Consider the following 21,573-nt stretch of genomic DNA (forward strand, 5'->3'; position numbering starts at 1 on the left):
CTCAGGTTCTGCCTCTGTGAGGAGGGAATAAAAATACTATTGCCTTTGTAAGAATTATAGGAGATAAAGGTACAAAGTTTAATGGGACCCAGCAATGAGACCTTAGCAAATAAGAGCAATACCAAGACAGATGATGGTGGTTACTTAGTTCATGTTGGGGCCCAGGCCCTGTGTGGGTATTTAGATGTATATGCCACAGTGAATCAATTTAAAATCTAGTTGTGAAGAGAAACCCTAAAACTGAAATCACAAAATGAGCAAAATAACTTTGGAAGCTAAGTGTTGAACTATGACAAAGAGATAAATGGTTCAAGGACAGATGAGGGGTGTGGTTAACCAAGTCTTTCTGTGAGAGGGTCCTTGGCCAAAACCTCACAGTCACAAGGGCTTAATGCTTACATCTTGGGCATTGTTTCTAAATGTGGATTGTAAGAACAATTGTATTGTACAACTTTAAATTTGAATCTCATTACTAAACCACACCTATGGTATAGGATGAAATGACACCATTAAAAAAAAAAAAAACCCTGCAATTATCTCATGAATATATAACTATTTTATTTTGTGTTTGTGGGCATGAGTTTGTTAAATATAAGGGCTAAAGGCCCACTGCAATATTTGTTACTCTGTTTTGGCATCTCTTCCTAGGAGAGGGGCGTTCCTCTTTTGCTGTACCAGACAGGCCCTGATGGTCAATTACAATAGGGACCTAGAAAGGGTGACAGCCAGGTAATCTGGGGGCAATCAGGAAAGGTCATGGGACAATGTGAGACAGACTTGAAGATTTCTGGTTGGGAACCCTGAGGCTGCGTCTATGCTACCAGGGGGTGGCAAGACCAGAGGAGTATGAGCATACTCCTAACACTGGGCCAGGCAGCATATCACATGCAGCTCTTATAGTGATCTTGACTGCTTCGGAGATTTTTTTCCTGAAGGGTATTCAGTTCCAGGGTTTTGCCAGTAAATTGGTATCTTTCTCATCCCCGCTGGAATAACTCTTATCTGGAATATAAAAGCTCAAACCTTGTGTACTTCAGCCCAACCCCAATGCATCCTGATTCTAGTCCTTAGGAAGAAATTCCCTGGCCCTGGAGCTAATGTGTGAGGAGTGTCCAATTCTGGATAGTTTTTCAGTGATGCATGCTATTTCTGAAAATAGCCTCTTTTCTGCAAATCCTTCAAATGGGTGTGAGTGTGGACTCCTAGTTACTTTGAAAACAATTTAGGGTATATACTATCTGTTTCATTTTTGTTTTATCTTGCTTTTGAGCAGGGGCTATGTCTACATGGGCAGATGAGTATGTCTTAAAGGTTGAACAATAGAGGGGATTATACTATACAGTGAAATGACAACACAGGGAAGCTGTATTAGTGCTGGGGTACTACACAAGAGTGTGATAAGGCACCATCTGAGTGTAACTGTATGTTGATTGTGTCAGTGAGCTCAGGGTAGGTGGAGGGCTTTGAGAACTCCTGATATCCAGTACATTCTATCTGCAATTGAGTCTTTAAATGCCTGGGGCATTTTTGTGCAATCTCAAAAATATTGCCCCTCCACTCTTACCAGAGCCTCTCTATGATTCATTCATCTTTTTAACCAGTTACCTCCTGGTTTTTGTCCTGTTCACATTACCTGCTTTTCTGTGCTTTCTCAAATCTGACCAACCTTGAAAGCCAAAGTGAACAGATGTCTCAATCTTTGTCCTGCCTATGATGTGCTAAGATCCAAAGATGGATTAGGGAGCCTTGAGTGGTTAGGATATATTGTGGATGGGTGCATCAGTCACTTGAATGGCATTTACGCTTCTCCCATCCAAAGTTGATTTTGATGGTCCCTGGGACATTTATAGGGTGCAGAGTTGGAGACTTGAAGGACAAATCCATATTGGTACCAAGGAAAAGGGGGACAAATGTTCATTAAACATCAGCTATGAGTCAGGCATTATGCTTGGTGTTTTTCATGTTACTTCATTTAATATTTGGAAGGTCATCTACCATGTGGGTAGCCCTCTCTTGTGAGCCCATTTTCAAGAAAATGAGAAACCCTTCACAATACTGAAGCTGCAATCTAGAATATGCCTAAGGTCTTTCATCAGCGAGGTCTGTCTACAAGTGGATTCTCTTCATGCTGCAGATACGTGGAAGTTATGGACCAAGTTCTGCGTTGTAGAAATTCCCAAGTGGGGCTCAAGGGATGGACATGGGAAGACTCACATTGGCCGTCTCCAGTTTGCAAAGGCACAGCAGTGGCTAGGGTAGGTGAGGCTGGCCTCCATGAGTGCGACAAACTTATCCAGACTGGGAAGCTTTTTCAAGTTGTATGTTGACTTGGCCCGAAGCTTCTTAAGATTTTCTAAGCCATAGCTAGGCAGGGAATGGATCCTGGTTCTTGAAATGTCTCTATAAGGAGAAAATGTAAATAAACCTGATTATTATGGACCTAAAATTTTCTGCTTGGTTAGCAGGCAAAATTGCGGATATAGTAGTGATATTCTTACATGAATGAGGAGGGTGATGCCAATTGATCCAACACATCTCAGTCAGATCAATATATAGCTACTAGGACATGTGGTCCCCTAGAGCCCTGGCCCTTGGGTTTGCAGTAGGAGGACTTAGATAACAGGTTTCTCTGATCACTGGTTATACACACATCATGCCCGATCTGGGGCTTAACTATAGCCATCTCCCCTTCTATAGTCTGTGTGGAATAGATATCCACTAATTTACATCAGTTGAAGAAATGGAAGCCATTTCCTCCCCACTATAAAACTAGCTACAAAAAATACTTGAGATGAGTGAGGGTGGAATCTGTGGCCAAATTTCAGAAAAGTGTGAGAAGAAACACCATAAGGGTAAGAGGAGTCTGGTGGGCAGTAGAGGCACCCTCAGCACAAAGTTGAAATGGCAATAGAGAGTGGTGATTATGAGTATAGCCAGACTAGCCTGTGTATGTCCCCTGTTCCTCTACCTATTAGATTTGTGATCTTGATAAAGTAATGTCACTTCTCCATTTCTGTTTCCTCAGCCATAAAATAGGAATGGTAATAATCACAGCTGCCTCAAAGGGTTGTTGGGACACTTAAATGAGTTAAAGTACACAGGAAACTTCCTGGCCAATAAACAGCACTTAATGCAGATATTTTTAGTAAACATCTCTCGGTCTGTCTCGGTCTGTCTCGGTCTGTCTCGGTCTCTCTCATACAGTTTTTTGCCTTGTAGGAGTCTCTGCTTGGGAAAATTAGCAGAGGTATACATGGAAGTCCCCAGAAATGCGCATTTTAATCAAGTTTGTGTCCCTGGAGGACTTCTGGTAGCCATACCAGTGACATTGGGTGCCTTTCTGGCAGCATGGTTGGCAGCTGCAACTCTCACAACAACCAAGACCAGCTAGTGGCAGCATGGGGCTCTAAATGGTACCAGCTTAGACCTGTTGGAGCCAGCAGGTTGGCCATGAAGGAGTGATTCTGATGCGGGCAGTAGCACGTGATAATAAGGTCTCAGCACCCTTGGGGATCTTGGATATATGTGGGAAAGGAGAAACTTCTAATGTCTGCATTTCCTGTAAGTAAAAGTAGTGGGCACTCAGAACAATAAACTTGGGGGTATGAAAATGCATTTGCTACCCCATGTGTTCTCAAAGTCTGGTGAAAATGACATTCTCAAAACCTTGTTTTCATTATGTCATTCATTTCCTTTGCCAAATTCTGTATGCTTCCTGTTGTCCACTGAAACCCACCTCTAATTTCTTCCCTATTTGTCATCTCCTTTTCCCAATCAAACTTAAAACAGTTTTTAATAACAGATGTCACTTTTTCCTTACAATGCAACATGGTTTCTACCCAAACCCTAGAGAAACAATACTTTCCAAGGCCACAGTTTCATTCTAACCTTCTTGATTTCTCAATTATATTTCATGTGTAAAACATTGTTCCTGAGACTTTTTCGTGGCATCACATTCTCTTCAATTTTTTCTGACATCTTCTTTGACTCTGGATTTTGTTATTCTTTCTCTTATATCTTTTCTTTAAATATTGGAGTTTCTCCAAACTTTGGTACCTTTCTGACAGTATATAACCTTCTCAGATATTACCCACTTCTTTGGTTTCAGATACTGGAGATATGCTGATGGTTTCTGAATGTATGTTCCAGCTCAGATCCTACTTCTGAACCCAGGTCCAGATAATCAGTTGTCCATCATACCCCACTATGTTGATGACTTTCAAGTATTAAAACCGAATTTACCACCTTCCATTTAAATATGTTCCTCCTTTTGTTTTTCCCTTCTCAGCAAATGACTCCTCCATTTTCCTCTGTTGCTCAAGATGGAAACTGGAAGTTGTCCTTGACTCCCACCTCTTCCTCACTTGGACATTGGGTTTCGTCATCTGAGGCCTGACTTTATATCTGTTTGAAATCCATCTATTCCTCTGGTACCACTTTAGTTTCTGTAGTTTTGGCCTAGACAAAGACAGTAGCCTCATAACTGTTGTGCTTGTGACCATGGCATTCACAAGGGTTCTCCAGAGTAATAGAACTAGTATAGGATATAAAGAGATAAATAGGAAGAAATTTATTATGGGAATTGCCTCATGAGATTATGAAGGCTGGGAAATCCTGTGCTATGCTATCTGTAAGCTGGAGAATTAGGAAAGCTGGAGGTATAGTTGAATCCAAGTCCAAAGGCCTGGGGACCAGGAAGGCCACTGGTCTAAGTTCCAGAATCTGGAGGCCCAAGAACCAGGACCTCCAATGTCTGAGGCTAGGAGAATATAGATGTTCCAGCTCAAGAAGAAAGCAAGCAAATTTGCCTTTTCTCTGCCTTTTTGTTCCTTTTGGGCCCTAACTGATGGAATGATGCCCACCTACATAGAGGGGGGTGATCTTCCTTACTCAGTCTACTGATTCAAATGCTAATTTCTTCTGGAAACAGTTTCATGGGTAGACCCATAAATGTTTTACCACTTATCTGGGCATCCCACAGCCCAGTCAAGTTGACAAATAAAATTAACCATCACAACCATCTCTCTGTCCCCAATGCAATCCTTACACTGCAGATTGGCATTAAAAAAATCACCCAGATTATGGCTTCCTTCTTAAAACTCTTTGATGACTCCCCATTGTACTTTGATGAAGTACAAAGCATGGATGTGATATGTGGGTCATTTGTCTGGTTTCTCTCCCATCCATTCTGTGCCCTTCTTTATGCTCTACTCTGTATTGCAGGATGGATGGCCTCTGCAGGTTCCATTTCCCAGATACCTTGTCAGTCAGCTTTCATTTGGGTTTAGCAAATGAAACTGGTGGGAAATTAGAGGGTAAGATGAAGGGTAAAAGTTAAGTGTATGATTCCATGTGTCATTAGATCTTCTGAGGATCCAGCTTCTACTCATTTGCTCAAGTCCTAGCTTTAGTAGTGGTTACCTACCAATGCTAATATTTGGACTACTTATACTCTGCTTGATATTTAGGCAAATTTACATTTGAGAGCTAATGATTACATATATGTAATACTGATGTGTATTTCACTTAGTCCCCTCCTTGTTAGTATTGACAAATTGGATAAACTTGGTATCTGTTACTCAAATTCTTCTATATGCTTCCTGATTTTTTGCCTACTTGTTCTATCATTACTGAGAGAAGTACATTAAAATCTCCAACTATGATTTTGGATTTGTATACTGCTACTTTTAGTTTTGTCAGTTTTTGCCTTATATATTTATGAAAATACTTCAGGTACATGGAAATTGAAACTTTTTAGATCTTCCTGGTGACTTGCTTTATATCTAGTAATAATTGTCTCCTAAAGCTTTGGGTGCTTCTTTGCTAATTGCTCCTTGACCTCCAACTGTTGGAGTACCCATGGGCTCAGAGCCTAGACTTCTTTTCTCTATTTTCACTTAACCTTGGGTCTAGTCATCTAGTCTTACAGCTTAAACACCATTTATATGTTGACTGATCCCCTATATTTATCTCTAGATTACTCCGCTCTCCTGAACTGCAGACTCTTATGTTCAGCTGCTTCCTTAAAATCTCTTCTTGGATGGATATCTAATGGGAAGGCCAAACTTTGGATATTAAAACTGAGCTCCTGATTGTCCCCCTCAAACCTGTTCCACTTACGGCCTTTCCAGTTGGAAAAACTTGTAAGTCATGCTTGGTGCCTCTATCTCTCACATTCCATATGCAAACCCTCAACAGAATATCTTGGCTTTATTTTCCACACATACCTGGGATTTAACTATTTCTCACAACATTCATTACTATCACCATAAGGTAAAAGTTCTGGCATTCCAAGGTGTCTTCTCTAAATTATCTCCTAAGTATTTTGATTCTTGAGAACTGGGGTCCCTGGAGATAAGAGCCTGACCCATAAACCTTCATCCCTGTGCTAAGTCTTCACATTCCACTGCTAGATGATCCAGCTGTCCTGGCCTGCTCTCCACTTATATTTCCTATTGGTCCAGAATACTGTCCTATTGGTCAGTATTTTTCTCTGCCCTAGAAAATCTCTTTAGTTTCTGTTTTCAACACAATTGTTCCACTGACCAGTTCTGCTATTGACACTCACTCTGGTCTCTGAGTTCATGTTCTTGTTTCATCTGGCTTTTTCCTCCCTGCTCAAATGTAGAAGAAAGCAAAAACTTCATTTTGTCTAAAATAATTCAAGGCTCCATTCAAGGAATGAGACGAAAGTATAAAAAGTCCTTCAGGAACAATTTAAGCCAGGGCAATCACTACCTGCCATGAACATTTTTTCATATTTTTAAAAGCAATAAATATAAAACAAAACTTTTTTCTTAGATATGCACCTCCGTTGAGTTCAGAATATAAAAAAATATCACATTAAATGAAGATTTCTAAAACAAACCAAAAAAAAAAACCCAAATTATTAGATTCCATGGAATGCCCTCCTCTTATACACTGGGGTAGATTAAAGATGGCTATAAATTCTTTACATTCTTTCCATACAGGGTCTATTTGCTCTTCCCTTGAATTCAGACCTGAAATATCTTTGGATTGTAATAGCATATGATGAAAGTGTTGCTTTACCAGTTCTAGACCTTGCCTTTAAGAGTACTGACAGCTTCTATATTGCTCTTAGAGAGCCCTAAGATGCCATGAAAGAACTCTAAATACCCTGAGACTGCTGTGCTGGGAAAAGTCTAAGCTATGTGTAGAGATCCCAGAGAATGAGATGAAATGCTATCTGTATGTGTGCGTGTGTGTGTGTGTGTGTGTGTGTGTGTGTGTGTAGAGAGAGAGAGAGAGCAATAGGAAGGAGGACGAATGCACAAGGCATGTGAGTGAAGGGGACTACTTGGAAATAGATCCCCCAGCCTTACTACCTGACTTGATATCACTTGGATCAGAGATAAGCTACCCACTTCTCTGAAACACTAGATTATGAACAAGATGGGATGATTATTTTGAGTCGGTAAGTTTCAGAATAGTTTCTATGCCATAATAGGGATCCCAAATAGACTCCCACAGAAGTCTCTGTAATTCTGTCATCTCCATAATTTTTAACAGTTGTAGAGATATTTTTCCTCGAAAGCCATTAAGAGTGCAATAGTATTATATCCCATGGATCTTAGGCCTTTCTCACCACTTACTAGCTTTTATTTTATATGCTAGCTATAAAAAATATTTCTTTTATGTTTATTTTTGAGAGACAGAGTGCAAGTAGGGGAGGGGCAGAGAGAGGGAGACATAGAATATGAAGCAGGCTCCAGGCTCTGAGCCGTCAGCACAGAGCCCCATGCAGGGCTCTAACCATAAACTGTGAGATCATGACCTGAGCTGAAGTCAGAAGCTTAACCAACTGAGCCACCCAGGAGCCCCTATATCCTAGCTCTTTGTACTTGGATTTTCTCTCTGCTTCATGGCAGAGGGCTCCTTGCATTCTCACCAGTGACTTTCATGTACTAAGCACCCAGAAAATTGTTGATTTGTTTGAAGATCCACTGGGAAGTGACACTGAATAAGAATACGGAAAAGGAAGAGCCAGGTCACCCCAGCCAACTGTGTTGTCCCCTGACTTCCAGCAGTTTCAAAGAATCTCCCACCTTGTGTTATCCCTTCTATCATTTCAAACAATGTGAAATGATATTTCATACCATGAAATGATAGCATGAAAAATATGTTCATGTATGTTTGTTTTGTCTGCTCAGATTTCAAATGCTCTGAGAGCCAGGATTATTAAGCTACTTATGGGTTATGCACTGTATCTAGCACAGTACTGGGCTCTCAATCTATTCAGAAGATAGTTATCTGATTAGCAGAGATGTTTCATTATTAGTATCATAATACAAATGAGAGAGTGGAGCAAGTCTTACAGGACAGTCATTCTAAAAGGAGAAGGCTGTTGGGGCACCTGGGTGGCTCAGTTGGTTGAGCATCTGACTTTGGCTCAGGTCATGATCTCACGATTCCTGAGTTCAAGCCCCACATTGGGCTTGCTGCTATCAGCCTGTCAGCACAGAACTTGCTTCAGATCCTCTGTCCCCTCTCTCTGTTCCTCTGTTGCTTGTGCTCTCCCCTAAACAAAGAAATATTTAAAAACAATAAAGGAAGAAGGCTGTGGGGGCAGACTGAGAGAGGAAATCTGGATTTCAAGGTTGCTCAGCAAAGCGGTGACTGAAAGTATCAAAGACACCAAGGAAGGGAGCGACCTTGTGCATATAGATGTGTATGATAGATAAATAGATGTGTATGAGAGAAGCAGCAGAACCATGTATATATTGGGTGGATTGACATGACTGCAGTCCATTACCTAGGTGTTAGACTGGGAAGCCTGGTTGGGAAGTTTTGGTGCCTTTCTGCCTGCTCAGTTCTCTGGAGCCAGCTCCTTATTACAGCTACGGAATATGTGATCTGTTGTCATAAGTGCTAGGTGGCTTTGCTGCTATGAGGCTAAAACATCTTGTCAGAAACCTGGGATCTGGATCTTCTGGTGGATGTTGAAAGGAGAGAGTGGTTGGTAAGAGACGAATGTAGAGTCACTTATAGTTCAGTAAGGCCAGTCTTCAGGAAAGTGGTTCCTGGGTGATAAGGGAAATAAAAGTCTTTATAGAAGTATTTACTTAAAGCTTGCTGGATACTTGCTGCAGTGAATAAACATGGGACCTGTCAAGACTTTCAAATTTTGGACTGACAGAAAAATGTTTCTGATATCTTCATGGATTAAAAATCCATAGAAATTTAGATCAGCAGGAACAAAGATAAGTGGATAGTGTTGAGTGTGGTTTGAGACTTTACTACTAGTATTTCCACTTTTGCTCTGTGTTCCCTTAAAACTTTATCTTTTTCCTGGCTACAATCTTTGTGTGTGGATTGGAAATCTATTGTTAGATTTCAATTTCTTTGTAAAAACATTTTCCATGCTTAAGATGCGAATATACAGGGATGGGGGTGGGGTAACACAATAAGACATTATCAGTTACTCACATCTTCATGGAAGTGGATTATTACGACTATTGGCCAAAGGTGGGCTTAGAGAGAACACAAAGCATGGCAAGTGAGGGGTTTTCAGAATGGTGATTCTGGGTAACCATATTGTGAGGAGTAAAGGGATGGAATTAGATCTCTGAGCCTTGAAAGCCAGGTGGAAGAGTCTAGAATTTATAATGAGCAAAATAATGGCTTACTGAAAGCTGTAGTTTTGTAGGATTAGTCTTGAGAACCTTGAACCTGGAACATAGCAAGTGCTTATAAATACTTGTTAGGTGAACTGGAAGGAGAAAGGATTGAAGGGAGGGAAGGGATGAAGTGGCCATTGCAGAAATTCAGGCATGAGTGCTCTCTTTGCCACACACCACCACTTCATCTGTTAAAGTCACTGTATCACATGACAAAGACTTATTCTGCTCTATTAGCATAGCCTCCTGAGGAAAATTTCTGTAGAGCATATTGTTCTGGGCAGTAACATATCTTCCTTGACCAGAATGAGATAGTTAAGGGCAGGCACTGTTTATTTTTAAATTTCTCTATCCCTTACACCTAGCATAGTACCAGATACACAGTAGGTGCTCAATCAACATCTACAAAATGTAGGACATGTATGACCCAATATACTCAGTGAATAGCTGAGAAGGTTTATTACTGACGTTGTTCCTGGGGCTGGTGAGCTGGACAAGGCGGGGGCATGGCTAGTTGTGGGCTTGTGTTTTTAATCATTGTCTTTCAGACTGGTCTAATGACTGCAGTCTTTCTTTTTTTAAGATGTCACTTTGGTTAACATTTCAGAACATACTATATTTGGCAGGGACTGTTTCTGAGAATTTAAATCCTGAAAAGTACTAACAGGAGACATAAGGGGATGATGGCTGGCACTGAAGAGATTTAGTAAACCTAAATTGTTTCAACATTGTTAGGATTCCTGATTTTGAGACACAAAGCAAAAAGGGAGACAGCTGTCAGTAATAAGGTGCTGAGTCAGGAGAGGCAGGAGTTAAATTGCACTCTGTGCCCCATTTAATAAAGTGTGTTATAGCCAGTGCCACAAATTTGATTTGAACAATTTCTATTTTTCCCAGCAAAGATGTTATTACAGGTCAATCATTTCCATAAGTGAGAGCACATTTCTGGTGTATACTACACTGACAGATGGCTAGAAGACCTCTCTTTCATGATCCCAGGCGGAATAAAAAGGCAATTTACTATCTATAGGACTGTGGGTACACTGGTAATGGAAGAGAATCGTTCTTATACAAATAACTCAGTGTTTGAATCTGAACTATCAAATGAATCTGAGCTATAGCCAAATCAATTTGATAAACCATCAGAATATGATTGTACTGGCTCCAGCCTACAAAGGCAATGCATTAAATTTTCCCCACAGGAAACAGTTACCCAAGGAAACAGCAATTGCTTGATTGCTTAACACACACACACACACACACACACTCACTCACTCACTCACTCACTCACTCACTCACTCACTCCACACACAAAACTTGAGTTCAGAATATCAGGTGAAAACTCAGATGGTCAAGACACCAGAGGGGGAAATCAAGGTGCTAGGCTGCTCCTCTGAAACTCAGTGGAGCTTGTCTGTGTGCCCCTGGCTTTTTCCACATCTATTTCTATTTGCATGGAACAGCGCACCCTTGTACCCTCAGGTGTTCAGAGGTTCCCTGTTTTCACTCAGCTGAAAATTTTTGCCTTCAATAAAGGAGTTATCATTGGTTTGGGGACCCTTCCCTTGGCTCTCTTGGAATCCTTTGCACGTATCTACTGTGAGGACAAAAAACTGAGTCTGTTGGGGAGGAAGACTGACCGCAGTTTGCTTGTGGAGGAGACATCCCAGAGACAGGAAGAAGTTTCCCAATTCCCAGCACTGGTTCTAGTGCAGTGATTTTTGATGTGCTCTCCAGACCAGCAACATCAACTTCACCTGGCAGGTTATTAGACATGCAGGTTCTTAGGCCAACTCCTGACCTGATGAATCAAACTCTGGGGGTGGGAATCAGCAGTCTAGGGTTTTACAATCATGCCTGGTGATTGTGATGCATGATCACACACAGAACCACTTACACCCGAGGTGCTTATAGCTGAGCTCTACTCTGCAATTGCCTTCTTCACACTTAGCCAAGATTTGGCTCCTCTCCAGGTACAGCCTGATTGTTGATGAAGAGGGCTGGCCCCTTGCCTTAATTCAAACTTTGAAGGGCCGTCTTAATTCCACAGTTCCCCATGGGGAACTGAGGCTTCTGTTGCAAATGCATTGCAGTTCAACTTCCCTCTTAGCCTGATTGTGTTCTCAGCAAGTCCTTCCCTCATAAAGTAATAGCACTCCTCAGTAAACCTCCTGCATGCAAACATCCATATCACAGTCTTATGTGGGGGGAATGGGAATTGGATCCAAGACATAGAGCCGTAGCCTGAGCATCTACTGAGCACTGAGTGATCTGCACCGTCTGTACTCCTCCTGTTCATTAACTCACAGCACCTGAGGTGGGCTAGTTTGGGGCACACGCCTAAACAAGCAACTCTCAGGCCAGGGTTTGGCAGGGGTTGGCCTATGAGTTAGTAGATTAAGAGATGGACTAGGCCATAGAATCCTAGTTCAGCAAGCAGAGGCTGGAAAGACATCTGCAGACAAACGTGAAAACCCCAGAAAGGAGGCTTGATGTTTAGGTGATCAATCCTCTTGCCCCTAAGGGGAGAAGAAGGAGACTAGCAATTATAGGCTGGGCTTTCAGCCATCATCTTGCACATATATCCTCATGCATTGGGGTGAAAGATGTGGGAATGTATTATCACTCTCAACCCTTTTAAGTCATGGCAAATGCTTCATAATTCCTTTGGATTTTCTATAAATGTTATCCACTTTATTCTGGCCAGATAGGTTCCTGTGGTAAAAGCATTGAAATATGCACTTGTAACTTGAGGACTCTGGAGCTGCCTGTGATGGTGACATCCCTCTTCCTGCTGGCATTTGTGGGAGGGCTGGCTGGGGGATTCATGTCTGTGTTCTCCATTAAACACTTGGATGAGACACATGGCACAGTGCCTCAGCCTGGGACTTGCTTATGCACCTGTAGGAGATGCTCTTCTGTGCTATTTGCATTTATCATTTACTGGTGTTCTTAGGCTGGGAGTCTAGTGCTTACAGTTATTCCTCTTCTATTTTAGTTCACAGCCTATTGTATAACTTTCAGATGTTTGATTAGACATACTTATGTGCTTTAGACAACATGATATGGTGGGAATACATGGACTGTGAGGCAGAAGACCTAGTTTCTGGTCTAAACTCTGCCAATTACAATAGCAGTGTGATGTTTCATGGGTCTCTTTCAACTTCTGGTTCTGGTTTCCTGGATATTGAGCTCACTGAGGATCCAGCCCAACTTGAATGTTGTCAGCAGAGTGGTTAAGGTGCTATGATTTAATAGTATACTCAGTGCAAACAACATATGGAAACCTGTACCATCACAGACACATGCTGCCATGACAGAGGTGTGTGTTTAGGAACATTCAAAACCCTTAAGACTTTTAGGTAAGTGAAATTGCCAGACTTCTCTGGTGGTGGTCAAAGATATCAACAGCACTTTCTATAAGTCTGTTGGTCTCCCAAGTACTTGAAGATGAGGAAACAGTAAACATTACAAGTTTTAAGTATGTGGTATATTAAAGCACACGGATGGTATGCCTGGCATTCCCTATTTGTCATGCCCATGAACTACTTGGTACTTCATAACACACATCATGACCTGTCATATTACGATGTATATTATGGTCTGATTCTCTTTTGAGAATCTAAGCTTTCTATGACGAAGAACTTTCTGTGAGGAAACCAAGGCTTAGAGAGATGAAGGAATGGTTTTAAATCAAAGTAGTCTTCTCTGGCCTCTCTGCTTTCATCACGCCGATACTTTCTTCTTTTGCGTATACTGCCCCATCTCAAGCCAGCCATACTGAAATAATCATTGAACTTTTTTTGAATAGAGTCCTATATATGGGTCAAACACATGCTCTGCCATGAATAATCACCCTCTGGAGTTTCTGCTCTACCATACGGGCTAGTGCTAGAGAGACACTATATTCCAGCCTGAAAGAGAATATAAGCTTTTGGGTGAAAATTAAAGTGATGATAGATGGGAGGGAGGTAGATAAACACACACATGGGAACTGATATTGACTGTCAAGAGGTTCAGGCTAGTGGCTCTCAAATGCCTAAATTTACCTTAGGCAGGCCACAGAAGGATCACCTAGTAAAACTTGAGTTTTTTATATGTTTGCTTATTTCTTTGCTCACTATTTTTTTCTTGCATATGACTTCTTCCTTCTGGGTTCCTTCCTTCCTACAGTACATTTATCAGTAGATGGAGTAGGTCTTGCTTAGAGCCCAGGAAAACACGTTTTTAAAAAGCTCTTGGAGATTGGGGTCCCTGCAGCCATAAAGGCTGTCAAAGTCACAGGAGGAAGAATTCACTGTTGACTGAGGTTGTCAGGGAAGAGGTGGCAGTTAGCATGACCCCAGTGGAGGGGCAGGGGCCGATGAGCATATGGGCAGTCCCTCATGGAGAGATTGAGATGAGGAAGCAACACCAGGAGGAGGGGTCCTCATGCTGGGCTGTGAGGTACTGGATGAGTCCCAAGAGGTCTGATTTAAGGCAAAGAGGATCCAAAAATAAGTGGTGTGTGGGGATCTCTCAGGGGAGGAAACTCCTAGACATTGAAGGTGAGGAAAGAGAACTGTGCTTTCCCTTTCATGGAAGGAATGTATAGCAGAGTCGTTAAGAGTCTATGCTATGAGTCAGACCAGTTTGATGTTAAATGCATGCTCCAAAGTTTCAATGGCTTTGGGTGAGTTAGTTAACCCCTCCAGGGAAGTCAGTTTTTCCTTCTCTAAAATGGGAACAATAGCTCCTCCTGCAGAGGTTTTATAAGGATTAAATTTGAAAATGCATCTTAAGCTTTTAAAACACTGCGGCTTGGTAAGGGCTCATTAAATATTTGTTGTTATTGTTGCTGTTATGTGGATCAGCTTAAATTGTCCCTGTAAGTCTTTGTAGATAACACAAATAAAAATTGCCAGCTCTGTATGGGAAGCTTCTCTGAATTGGAGAAAGTTGACTTCTAAGTTATACATGTTGATATGTAGCACATGGAAACAGGAGAAGCTACTTACAGAATGACTGGTCCAGAGGCTCCCTGGAAAACATCATTAGGCAATTCTTCCAAATTAATGTTATCACTTAGATTCCTGGGGATGGAGATGAGGAAAGAAGGGAAACACGAAGCCACATAAATATCACTGTTGTAAGAGCCATTTCCCTCTAAATGGCCTGGAAGGATAGTCAGGGCTACTTACAGCTCATCTAGTTGGGTTCCATTGAATGCACAGTTGTGTATTTCTTGAATGCCATTCTTATTCAGCCATCTGAAATAAAAGGCCCATTAAAAAACCAATAATGTTAGATGCAAACAATACAGGGGGTTTCATAATTGGAAGCACTGGGGCAAGGTCAGACATTGCAGGTTATTGGCATAAATAAAATGCCACCCTTAAAGCTCAGGGACAGGAGTGGGAGGGAGGCTGATTTATCACTATATAACCTATGTGATGTTTGAAATTTGTATAATTAGCATGTATTACTTATTCAGAAAAAAAATGTTGAAAAGGCACACTTAGGCCTAGCACCTGGATCCTGTAAGGTCTTTGCACACATTATTAGTGGGCAGAGACCATGCCATGGGGGGATAAGACAAAGATCTCTGCCATCCTGCAGAACTGAAATCATACCATTATTGGACAAGTGTTTATAAGACAAGGAACATTTTGTATCCCCTTTCTCTAAGATCTTATATCTCTCACCCATGCTCATCCATAACAGCAGGCCTGGCTGTCATCAAAAAGTGATCTAATTAAGCTGTCAGACAACCTGAACATCTCCTGTGACCCATAGGGACCTGGTTATTGAAGGCTTGTGGAGGTGGCTCTGGGTTAAGCCAGAAAGGAAGAGAAATCAATTACAGAGACTGGGCTGCGGCAGGGCACAGTACTGTGAGTGGGAGCAGGAGGGGGCTTTGAGGTTTATGGGGGCTGGATGTGGAACAGTCATCCTGAGTGTGCAGAGGACGGTGAGCAGATCTGTCTGGATAGGGGAGCCCAAGGACACCTTGGGCTGACAACACAGCACTGCTGTGCTCCTGGATGGATCTGAAAACAAAACAAAATCGAGGTTGGGAGAGCTTAGCCTGAGGAGCCTTTGACTGCCTGCTCTTGATTTGCTGTCAGGTTCTTTTTCCTGTCAGGCTCAGTGGGTTTACAGTGTTTGAAAAACCGAGCCAGAGAGGCTCCTACATGTTCAGGACTCTATTTCCTGGCCTGCAATGGGTAACTAGAAACACTTAAAATCACAGGACAGCAACAGCATGTTTTTTTCCTTTTTCCTGACAACCAGTATACCTAAAAAAAAAAAAAAAAATCTAGACAGGAACCAGATAAATCTTAAAACATAAGCACCAATTGGTGAGTTCTGATGGCCAAGAAGTGGCTATATACCCCCACACCCCACTAACCTTGCCACTACCTACCTACACCCCAGCTCTCCAGCCTCCTGACTGCTTTGCCAACCTGTTCCCAGGTAGTGAATTGCTGGAGCAGCTGCCCCTAACCTGTGGGATGTAGGTCCCTGGGATTTTGGATCAAACACAGGAGATTAGCGAACTTCTTCTGTAAAGGGCCAGGCAGTACATTTTAGGTTTTGTGGGCCAAGAGGCAAAATGGAGGATATTACATAGATGCTTTATACAGGCACTTATAAAGCAATGTCACAAATGTTTCCACTAAATTTAAAATGTAACAACAGAGTAAAAATTTTTTTGTAATAGCGGTCTATTGAAAAGAGTGGATTTCTTGCTTTCTCTCTCTCTCTCCCTTTCTCTCTCTCTCTCTCCCCCCTCCCCACCTCTCCCCCTCCCCATCTCTCTCCCTCCCCCTTTCTCTCACCCCCTCTCCCCCTCCCTCCCTTTCTCTCTTTCTCTCTTTTTCTCTTTCTCTTTCTTTCTTGCCTGTCTTTTCTTGCCTGTCTTTTCTTGCCTGTCTTTTCTTGCCTGTCTTTTCTTGCCTGTCTTTTCTTGCCTGTCTTTTCTTGCCTGTCTTTTCTTGCCTGTCTTCTCTTGCCTGTCTTCTCTTGCCTGTCTTCTCTTGCCTGTCTTCTCTTGCCTGTCTTCTCTTGCCTGTCTTCTCTTGCCTGTCTTCTCTTGCCTGTCTTCTCTTGCCTGTCTTCTCTTGCCTGTCTTCTCTTGCCTGTCTTCTCTTGCCTGTCTTCTCTTGCCTGTCTTCTCTTGCCTATCTTTTGTCTGTCTTGTCTTCTCTTGTCTTCTCTTTCGCAGGATACCATTTTACTTAAGTTACTTTCAATGGTAATGTTCCCTGCAATCAAAATGTTCACTTCTAAAAACTTGTACTAATTTATGGTCCAGGTTTGGCTGACCCTTCATCTAACACAAGGGGTATGTAAATCCAGATGGGCTCCAACTATGTTTCTGAACACAAGATAGTATTTTCTGTACATATATTTCCTGCAAATAGATGTTGTTATGATTACATATCATAGAGGCTAATTTAGAAGAATTACTGTATTTGAAGTAACCCTTTGTATTTATGGACTTTGCTTAATCAATGGATACCATCATATGGGGAGAGGGTAGAATTTTTTGATGTCAACAATGGATCTTTACACAAAAACCAAGTGATGCCCAGAACCTCTGCCCGGGGATTTACATGAGGTGGTAGCACTCAGCCACTAACAACGAGAAGCTGACACTTAGGAAGTATAACTCTTAGCCTCTTAAGAGAGACAATGGCCGTTTTAAAGCCTGATGATGATGACGACAAGGACAATCTGGGCACCGTATTGACTAATGAATAACTGGATCATGGTTTTCTCGAATTTTTACACATAGGTAGCTTTGGTAGAGGCTCAGGAGCTCCAGAAGCAGAAATTGCCCTCAGCCTGAAGAGTGAAGGTGCTGGGGGTGACCTGGCCTATTAAAGCTCCCTGGGGTAGGCAAGAGAGATAGAAACCGGTTGAGGAAGAGAGGAAATGCACATGGAGTGAGCCTTTTCTATGGCTGGGATGTGTGGGAGCTGATAGACCTGTAGCCTCATTTAATTTTTCCCCAAATCTGAGGCCATTCTGCTAATTGGCCATGGCTAGGTGTTTTCATTCGGACCCTCTGGTTGCAGGGTAGGGGTGGGAAGGGGCTCAGAGGCCTCAACATGGTGGACATTTAATCACTCATTTTCCTCTGAGTCACTAGCCAAGTATTTGATAATCCTTTATTACTGGGTTGTTTGAAAAAAATGTGTGTGTGTAATATTTATATGTATGTTGTATATGTACAATAAAGGTATTTTTAGAACAGGGTGTCAGTATTTTGAAAAATGCCAGTGCATAGAAAATGTTATCCGTCCTCCATGCCATTTTGCCATGCTTCCTTTTCTGAATATTCATAGGGGGAGAAAGTAGCCCTGCATCCAGAGGTAGCACCAAAATTAAGAAAAACTGGAGTGTTAATCTATGTTGAGTATGAATTTTCTGATTCTATTATCTATGGGTAAGGACCATCTGAGGTCAAGAAAAGATTTTGTTCTCACAAAAATGAATTTATCCTTTAGAGATATGTCTGAGAAGTATTGACTCTCAAGAAAGCTCTCCTCTTTGGGAGAGTATGCTCTTCTGTCTTGTGTTCTGGACAAAAATAATGGCTTGCCAAAGTAGAAAACAGTGGAAATATCAGCACACTCCCACTTAATGATACATTTTTATAAAATATTCTGTTAATAGATTTGCCACATGATAATATTAAGTGACTTTGAATTACTGGATTTAAAAATGACACCTGTGTTAAGGCAAGTTTTATTTTTTTATTATTATTTTTTTAATTTTTTTTTTAACGTTTATTCATTTTTGAGACAGAGAGAGACAGAGCATGAACAGGGGAGGGTCAGAGAGAGAGGGAGACACAGAATCGGAAACAGGCTCCAGGCTCCGAGCTGTCAGCACAGAGCCCGACGCGGGGCTCGAACTCACGGACCGCAAGCTCATGACCTGAGCTGAAGTCGGCCGCTTAACCGACTGAGCCACCCAGGCGCCCCAAGGCAAGTTTTAAGCACAGATATGCAGGGGCAACTGATGACCTTTATCACTAGTCTCCTTCCATATGTAGCACGGCAGTCCATTCACTGTTGTTTGTGCTCTAACCCGCCAGGCTGATGTTACTAAGGTGCTTGCTATTTTCCCCTTTTCCTTCTATCTCCCGTATTCCCTTTTTTTTTTTTTTTTTTAATCTTCATATCCTTGATGATTCTGTTTCTTCTGTTTGCTCTTTGCCTGGCTACATCCCACTTATCGTTAAAGCCTATCTTAGACGCAACTTCCTTTCTCAGCCACCTTTCCCTCATTAAACTGTTCCTTCAACCCTCACATCACACGCCAGTCAGAATAAATTAATCCTTCTTCAGTCTTAGAATAGTTGCTTTTATTTTGCACGCTTTTAGTTCTGTTTATATTTTAATTCATATATTTTGCTCTCTCCTTCACTCATATTTCCCACACCCCATCAACTTATTCCAATACATGTGTACATAAATTCTGAATATCATCAGTGTATTAAAAGCAAGGCTTAGGTAGGACTCACTAAAAATTTTTGTTGTAATAACATATGCTCTGAATACATGCCTTTGATTTTATTTTTTCCTTCACACTTGCAATTCCTCCACTAGTCTCTTTGAAACCTTTCTGTTGTTCTTTGTAATTAATTTACATCAAACGCTGTGCTTAGCTTTAATCTTCATTATTTCCTCATCTCTGTTTCTTCCCCCTTTCCTTTTTGTATTGCTGAGTAGTCACTGAATCATGTTGCTGCTTTGAAAATGACTAAAATTCTTTCTTGGCTGGAACTTACCTTTTGTACATAATGACATATTTTAAAGACAAACAGAAACACACATTACTATATTTTTTAAAATTGTGACAATTTGTGAAATGGAAGGATAAAATGCTTTCTTTACAGATGTAATGGCAATTACCAGTTTCCCAAATGCCATTCTGTTAACCTAACTTTCATGGGTCCCACAAACTCTTGGGTAGGCTCTAGCACTCTATTTCTTGGCCATTTTGGGGAGTGGATAAACTGTCACACTGCTCCTAATAGAGAAGTTTCCAAAGTAGTCCATCAATGGCACAGAGTGCATTTAAAAACATTCCCAAAAGTCAGAGGGAGTAACTCAGGCTCATTAAAAAAACGTGATTGTTCCAAGAAAATGAGAAGTCATCTTATGCCCAGCATGGGGTTGAATAGGAGCTGCTTGGCATGGTTATGAGAGAATATCTTTTGAATTCAGCCTCCTTCTTGATCTTTTTCTCTGGGCAACAAAAGCCTTGCCAGGCAATAACTAGCTTTATTGATGCATGAGTTCTTCTGTCCTTCAGAACAGATGTTGCATCACAGGAGACCATCACTCACAGAGCAATTTTAAATACTTGAATCGCACCACAGAATCATAAATTATTAACATGACTCCATGTTGTGATTCTGAAATGCAAAGATGGAAATGAGAGAAAAATACTGAACCAGACAGAAATTTAAATGGTGAAATGCCAAAGTTACCTAAACACAAAAGGAGCATCCTGTTAAGAAAAAGATGATTAAATGAAAAACCAAATGTTACTCCATTGGAGTTTTTTTCTTTACTTACAAAATCATACTTTCAAAACTCAGCCCCATGAAAGAATTTCTTTCGACTGTGTGGATGTTTATATTATCTTGAATGTCTCTAGAAGAAAGAACAGGTACATTAGGTATTTATGCCAGCTCCACTCAAGTAACCTTCCAGCATTTAATTTCCTTGGCATGATGTGGTCTTTAGCTGAGGCAATGTTTGAACAGTTACTGTTTGGAAAGATGATGAGTTCAAAGTTAGGGAAATAAATGACCTCTAATTTATCTTCAGTATATCCGTTCTTAAAAGTGAAATTGCAGACATGCAGTCTCTTGTCTCTGAACATTTCCTTAGCTAATTTCACTGTGTTAAAGTTCTAGGAGACTCCTTTATTATCCTTGACTGCTCAGTATGCCAAAGCTACCTTTCACCTCCAAACCAAACTTCTCCATTCCCTATAGTTGGGACTTCATCTTCCTCCCGTCTCAATTCCCTCTCACAGCCACTTGACCTCCTTTTCTACCTGGGTCACAGGAAAAATTGTAGCATTGATTTTTCTCTTCCTGAATGAAGGGGTGGGGAAAGTCTCATTTTTTGGTTTGTGTCCCTCATCCTCCCATCAAGCTTGACTGTTGGGTCAGATTTAACAAATAAACTGTATATAGAAGTGGTAAACTGCTTAGAACAATTTGAGAAATGTTAAGATTTTCTTTTTCTCTCCCTTTTCCCCTTTGTCCTTAGCTCCTTATACCGCTTCCCTACCATTTCCAGATTCTTAAAATTTCACTATTGAAAATACACTTGGCACTACACACTTTTTTCCCCTGTTCTTTAAAAATTCAGATGTCTTGGGGCGCCTGGGTGGCTCAGTCGGTTGAGCGTCTGACTTCGGCTCAAGTTGTGATCTCGCAGTCGGTCAGTTCGAGCCCCACGTCAGGCTCTGTGCTGACAGCTCAGAGCCTGGAGCCTGTTTCAGATTTTGTGTCTCCCTCTCTCTGACCCTCCCCCATTCACGCTCTGTCTCTCTCTGTCTCAAAAATAAATAAAGGTTAAAAAAAATTAAAAAAAATTCAGATGTCTTGGGAAAAGGCAAATAGCTTATGTTGCTGACAGTGTGAATTTGTTTGTCAAGTGGTTTCTTTATGCCTAGTATAGTAGATTTCTGGAGGGAAGAGGTGAGGGTGGGAGAAGACTGGGGTGGTGGGGTAGTTGTAGCGGGAAGGGCATGTAAATCACTAAATACTGAAGAAAGGAGAGACTACTTGATTTGCTACAAACTGGTTGTGTTGATAACAGTCTTATTGAGGAGACTTCTGTCTCCACACTGAGCTTAGCTGGCTTTCAGGTAAAACCAAGGTTGCTTGCTCTTGGCCTTACTACCTCTGCTTACCCAG

General features: G+C 41.4%; 1 protein-coding gene across 1 annotated transcript in view; it reads right to left on the minus strand.

Annotated features, from left to right (window-relative positions):
• FSHR (follicle stimulating hormone receptor) overlaps positions 1-21,573 on the minus strand; it is a 177,606-nt gene that overhangs the window by 5,764 nt on the left and 150,269 nt on the right. Inside the window, exons 6-9 of the mRNA XM_043603342.1 lie at positions 20,216-20,293; positions 14,819-14,887; positions 14,636-14,710; positions 2,215-2,400 (exon numbers count right to left, since the gene is read on the minus strand). Coding sequence (XP_043459277.1) covers positions 2,215-2,400; positions 14,636-14,710; positions 14,819-14,887; positions 20,216-20,293 — 408 coding nt within the window. The remainder of the gene's footprint in view (positions 1-2,214; positions 2,401-14,635; positions 14,711-14,818; positions 14,888-20,215; positions 20,294-21,573) is intronic.

This window comes from Prionailurus bengalensis, chromosome A3 (genome assembly GCF_016509475.1).
Source record: "Prionailurus bengalensis isolate Pbe53 chromosome A3, Fcat_Pben_1.1_paternal_pri, whole genome shotgun sequence".
NCBI lineage: Eukaryota > Metazoa > Chordata > Mammalia > Carnivora > Felidae > Prionailurus > Prionailurus bengalensis.